At 39.1% G+C, this 6,000-nt stretch overlaps 1 protein-coding gene across 1 annotated transcript in view; it reads left to right on the top strand.

The window, feature by feature from the left end:
- The window catches only part of LOC142296842 (EF-hand domain-containing protein D2-like), a 45,589-nt gene extending 42,738 nt beyond the window's left edge, over positions 1-2,851 (top strand). Inside the window, exon 4 of the mRNA XM_075340884.1 lies at positions 1,250-2,851. Coding sequence (XP_075196999.1) covers positions 1,250-1,381 — 132 coding nt within the window. The 3' untranslated portion in view covers positions 1,382-2,851. The remainder of the gene's footprint in view (positions 1-1,249) is intronic.
- The last annotated feature ends 3,149 nt before the right edge of the window (positions 2,852-6,000 follow it).

Genomic DNA, 6,000 nt, shown 5'->3' on the forward strand with positions numbered 1-6,000 from the left:
TGCTTGCAGAAACGGCTTCTTTCGCATCACTCTCCCATACAGCTTCTCCTTGTGCAACTGTATTGTTGACTGATGCACATTGACACCATCTGCAGCAAGATGAAGCTGCAGGTCTTTGGAGGTGGTCTGTGGATTGTCCTTGACTGTTCTCACCATTCTTCTCTGCCTTTCTGATATTTTTCTTGGCCTGCCACTTCTGGGCTTAACAAGAACTGTACCTGTGTTCTTCCATTTCCTTACTATGTTCCTCACAGTGGAAACTGACAGTTTAAATGAGACAACTTTTTGTATCCTTCCCCTGAACAACTATGTTGAATAATCTTTGTTTTCAGATCATTTGAGAGTTGTTTTGAGGAGCCCATGATGCCACTCTTCATAGGAGATTCAAATAGGAGAACTACTTGCAAGTGGCCACCTTAAATACCTTTTCTCATGATTGGATACACCTGCCTATGAAGTTCAAAGCTCAATGAAGTTACAAAACCAATTTAGTGCTTCAGTAAATCAGTAAAAAGTAGTTAGGAGTGTTCAAATCAAGAAATTGATAAGGGTGCCCATACTTTTGCACCGGTCAAATTTTGTTTAAATGCGGATTGCACATTTTCTGTTAGTACAATAAACCTCATTTCAATCCAGAAATATTACTCAGTCCATCAGTTATTAGATATATGAAACTGAAATAGCTGTTGCAAAAACCCAAATTGTTATAAAGAAAAAAGGTTAACATTAATAAGGGCGCCCAAACTTTTTCATATGACTGTAGCACACTATGAAGAAAGACGTGGATCGCACATCCCAAAAAATACAATGATCTAAAGCCGCTAGGCAAAAAATTAAATGGAAAATGAGGGGGTTTTTTTCTCAGATTACATAGAAAAACCTACTGACGGATTCCCTTTCAACGACTGAATCATGGGGATCTGCACTCTCATGCTGACTCAAATTACATATTACTTGTGTGGTTGCTTGATGTACAATGCTGGCTGCTCTTTTTGAATCATTTGAGTCCATAGATTTAAAGTTCACTTGGATTATCCATAAAAAACGAGTTTTTCAAAAGGCGTTAAATTACATTATAAAATGGACCAGTGATCACCTCGCTGCTTGCCCGTCTCCAGTGCGGACTGTAGGGATTGGCACATGAAATACAGCTACAGGGTTTCTACATAAAATTGAGCATAAATTGGTAACAAATATTTGGATAATTTGTTTTTGTACACCACTAAAATAGTACCCCCATTCCTTTTAGGTCCAGGCTCTATCTTCGGCCAGTAAGTTTGAGTCAGAAATTCGCGCTGAACAGGACGAGAGAAAGCGACAGGAAGAAGAGCAGAAAAAACGCAGAGCCGCCTTCAAAGAATTGAAATCCGCATTTCATTAAAAGTTGCCGCCTTTTGATACTAACATCTGACCACAGTCTTCCATAAACCTAGCAAAACGGGAACCTAAGGCTCTAGGGCCTATTGGTTTTCATGTGATAAGACCTGCTAAAGCAGGAGTATTGTCCTTTCTAATAGTTTGCTTAAAACCAGGGAACTGTCCAAAAGCCAAAAAAAGCAATATCTTCTCCTGTATATACTGAAACTTGCCTATTTCTAATGTGCCATAGGTGATAAAGCTGCTGTCCTTTCTTTATATTTTCTCTAATGGGTTTGAAGTAATTTAAGGGTTCTTACATGCTACTCTAAATCAATTGTAAATGTCTACATGGATAGAAAGGCAAGAGAAACCAAGACCAAGATGATTCCCGTCGCCTAGACCCCGTAGGATGCATTCCACTGATCGGTAACATTCCTTGTAGGGGGATATTCACACATGGCAGATTTGCGGCAAAAATTTCGGCAACTTTCCGCGTATTTGAATGTTAATTTGGAGAAATGCATGTCTTGGCGCAGTGACAACACCAATTCATGACTTTCATTTCTCAAACAAATCTTGCTGCATGCCATGCTCTAAAGGGATCTACAGTACAGAGATCCTGTCTGTTAACATTCTTCATTTAAGAGTCACAAAGTCCCAAGCTTATTGCTTTAGGTAATGTGCTAAAGAAAGGTACTGGTGAATATTCATGTCTTCAAAGTACTCAGGAGTTAAAGAAGGTTGGGCATTTTATGATGCATTGTGATCCAAGCTGTGGAAGAGATCTGGGAAAGGAGGCAATGTTGTAAATAATGCGGCCTTCACATCAGCCGTATTTTGTCGGATCCGACACAAATGCATTTCACTACTATTCATTTCCTATGGACTCGCGGCAAGATCCAATCACATGCGGTTGTGTATGACGCACCGAACCACATGTGACCGGATCTTGCTGCTAGTCCATAGGAAATGATTGATAGTGAAACGCATTTGTGCTGGATCCGGCGTTGCGGCAAAATACCGCTGATGTGAAGCCCGCCTAACTTGCTGCAGACAATGTGAAAAGGGAAATCTCGAACATTGGGATAAAAGGGGCATCTCCTTGTAGTACTGGTCCCTGCACAATGATAAACTGTACAGCAAACGCGCCGGCACACACTGAGTGTTGTCTACTGTGCACTCACTTGTCTGATCGGTTGTTACAGGCAAATTGATTGTGTAATGTCGCTGTATGGTTATTGTTAATGCAACAGACAAATCTGCCGGTTCTTTATCCAGGATTGGACCGATGATGCTGGCAAGCCTTATAGTTTAGCTCGTAATCATTTATTGAATCATTGTGTTACTTTGCCAGGGATCTGCTTTCTGACCCCTGTGCATCAAGTTGCACGCTTGGAAGAAGCTTTCAGTGCTCAGCTGCAACCCTTCTGGCTACTGTTATATACACGTTTTATATTAATATAAAAAATAATAAATATGTTTTACTAATAAAGCTCGTCATTGATTTTCTCTTGTGATTCTGATCATGAGTCACGGGTTGGCAGTTCTTAATCAGAAGGCTATGGAAGTGTTAGCTTGTTGGCCCAGAAAGGATCTCAAGGCAATTGTATGCATGTGATAATCCTCAACAGACTCCAATGTGTAATGTCAAGACAGATCACACCCTTTTTCCTTTTCGATATAATACACTGAACATTGAATATGCAACACCAAGAAGGAATAGTTGTGGATATCACAGGGTGGTTAGACATGTAAAGGATATGAAAAAATGGAAACTATATACAATACAAGGTAATATTGTAGTACAGTGTTGGCCAGAAAAATCAGTTCAAATACTTATGCCCCAAGAACGACAAAAGTTCACTCCTAAAATACTTTTGTCTATCTTGGGGCACAAGTATTTGAATTGAAAAAATGGAAACAAAATTTTGAAAGTATCTTGATTATTCAGTAGAGTAGGAGCACCACGCTCAGGAATACACACACTTAAACGCCTTAGCTGCTATCAATGAGGATATTAACCCCCTTCATCCCTCAGCGATTTTCCGTTTTTCATTTTCGTTTTTTCTTCCCCCACTTCCAACAGTCATAACTCTTATTTTTCTGCCAATATCGCCTTACGAGGGCTTATTTTTTGCGGGACGAGTTGAACTTCAGAATGAACCAATTAGTTTTAAAATTAAATAAATCTTAGTTACATAGTTACTTAGGTTGAAAAAAGACCTAGGTCCCACTAGTTCAACCTTCCTCCACCAGTTGTACATTTAGTCACTAAGTCATCTATAACCAACAATGTTGTGTGTACTGAGGAAATCATCCAGCCCTTTTTTAAAAGCTGTTATAGTATCTGCCATTACTACCTCTTGTGGTAGTGTATTCCACAGTCTGACCGCTCTAACTGTAAAGAACCCTTTCCTATTTAGGTGTCGGAATCGCTTTTCTTCCACTCGCAGTGAGTGCCCCCTGGTCCTTAGTATTGTTTTCGGAAGAAATAAGTCATGTGCCAGTCCTTTATATTGACCACACATGTATTTATACATATAAATGAGATCTCCTCTGAGACGTCTTTTTTCTAAGCTAAACATATCTAACTTTTTCAACCTGTCATCATATGGGAGGCCTTCCATTCCTTGTAGTAGTCTAGTTGCCTGCCTTTGAACTGACTCTAACTTCTGAATGTCCTTTTTAAAATGTGGAGCCCAAAACTGGATCCCGTATTCCAGATGTGGCCTTACAAGTGATTTATAGAGGGGTAACAATACGTTGGGATCACGGGATCTAATCTCTCTTTTTTTTATACACCCTAAAATCTTGTTTGCTTTAGCAGCTGCTGCTTGACATTGAGTGCTGCTGCTCAGCTTATTTGTAATGAGAATACCCAAGTCCTTCTCCTGTTCTGTAGTCCCGCGTTTACGTCCATTTAATGTATATGCAGCTATAGGATTACTCCGTCCTAGGTGCATTACTTTACATTTATCAACATTAAATCTCATTTGCCAAGTATCTGCCCATTCTGACATCTTATCCAGATCTTTTTGTAATATTGTACTATCCAGGTCAGTTTTTAATATCCTACATATTTTGGTGTCATCGGCAAAGACTGACACTGTACTATCAATCCCATCCACAAGGTCATTAATAAAGAGAGTAAAAAGAATCGGTCCGAGCACAGATCCCTGCGGCACCCCACTGCTGACTATAGCCCATTTAGAGAATGTACCATTTATGACTACTCTTTGTTTCCTATCTTTTAGCCAATTCCTTACCCAGTTGCATATTGTGTCCCCTAGTCCTTGCTTCTGGAGCTTTAGTATAAGGCTATTATGTGGTACAGTATCAAATGCCTTTGCAAAGTCCAAATAAATCACATCAGCTGCATTACCAATATCCAGGTTTGAACTTACCCCCTCATAGAACCCCAACAGGTTGGTTAGACACAACTTATCTTTCATGAATCCATGCTGTCTGTCAGTTATCATATTATTTTCTGCAATATATTTTTGCATGTCATCCCTTAAAATGCCCTCAAAAACTTTGCATACTACAGATGTCAGGCTTACTGGACGGTAGTTGCCTGGATCTACCCTCTTACCTTTCTTAAATATCGGTACCACATCAGCAATCCTCCAATCCTGAGGCACCAACCCTGTTACAAGTGAGTCTAAAAAGATGAGATACAGTGGTCTGTCGATTACGGAGCTCAATTCCCTCAATATTCGTGGATGAATGCCATCTGGCCCTGGGGATTTGTCAATGTTTAATTTACTCAGACGTAGGCGTACTTCATCTTGTGTTAAATTAATTATATCGGGTGGTGGACTTTGATTTTTCACTTGTTGAATGATCCCTGGTACAGTCAGTTCCTTGGTGAATACAGATGAGAAATGCCTATTTAATATCTCAGTCTTTTGTTTGTCCTCTATAACTAACTTGTTATTATATTTTAAGGGTCCGATACTATCCTTTGTTTTCCTTTTGGCATTAATGTATTTATAAAAGATTTTGGGATTTATTTTAATGTCATTAGCGATTTTTGTTTCAGTAGCTAGTTTTGCTTGTTTGATTTCTTTTTTGCATTGCCTATTGATATCTTTATACTCCTGCAATGCTATTTCTGTATTCTCAGCCTTTAAGATTTTAAACGCCCTTTGTTTTTGTTTTATTATACTTTGTACAGTCTTATTTATCCATAGTGGTTTCTTTTTATTCCTGGACATTTTATTACCAGAGGGTATACGTTTTTTATAGGACTCTAGCAATATATCCTTAAACTTTCCCCATTTATGTTCGGTATCCCCAGTTACCATGACTTTGTCCCAATCTACACATTTAAGCTCTTCCCTTAATTTGTTGAAATCAGCTTTCATAAAATTCCAGGTTTTAGCATTCCCCCTTTGAAATGTTCTATTGAATATTATGTCGAAGCGTACCATATTATGATCGCTGGTGCGATATATCTTATCTTTATATAACGCCAACATATTCCTCAGTGCTTCACATACAGTACATCAGCAGTGCTGTCCCCATTGGGGCTCACAATCTAAATTCCCTATCTGTATGTCTTTGGAGTGCTTGAGGAAACCGGAGAACTCGGAGGAAACCCACATAAACACAGGGAGAACATACAAACTCCTTACAGAT

The sequence above is a fragment of the Anomaloglossus baeobatrachus genome, chromosome 3, assembly GCF_048569485.1.
Source record: "Anomaloglossus baeobatrachus isolate aAnoBae1 chromosome 3, aAnoBae1.hap1, whole genome shotgun sequence".
Taxonomy (NCBI): domain Eukaryota; kingdom Metazoa; phylum Chordata; class Amphibia; order Anura; family Aromobatidae; genus Anomaloglossus; species Anomaloglossus baeobatrachus.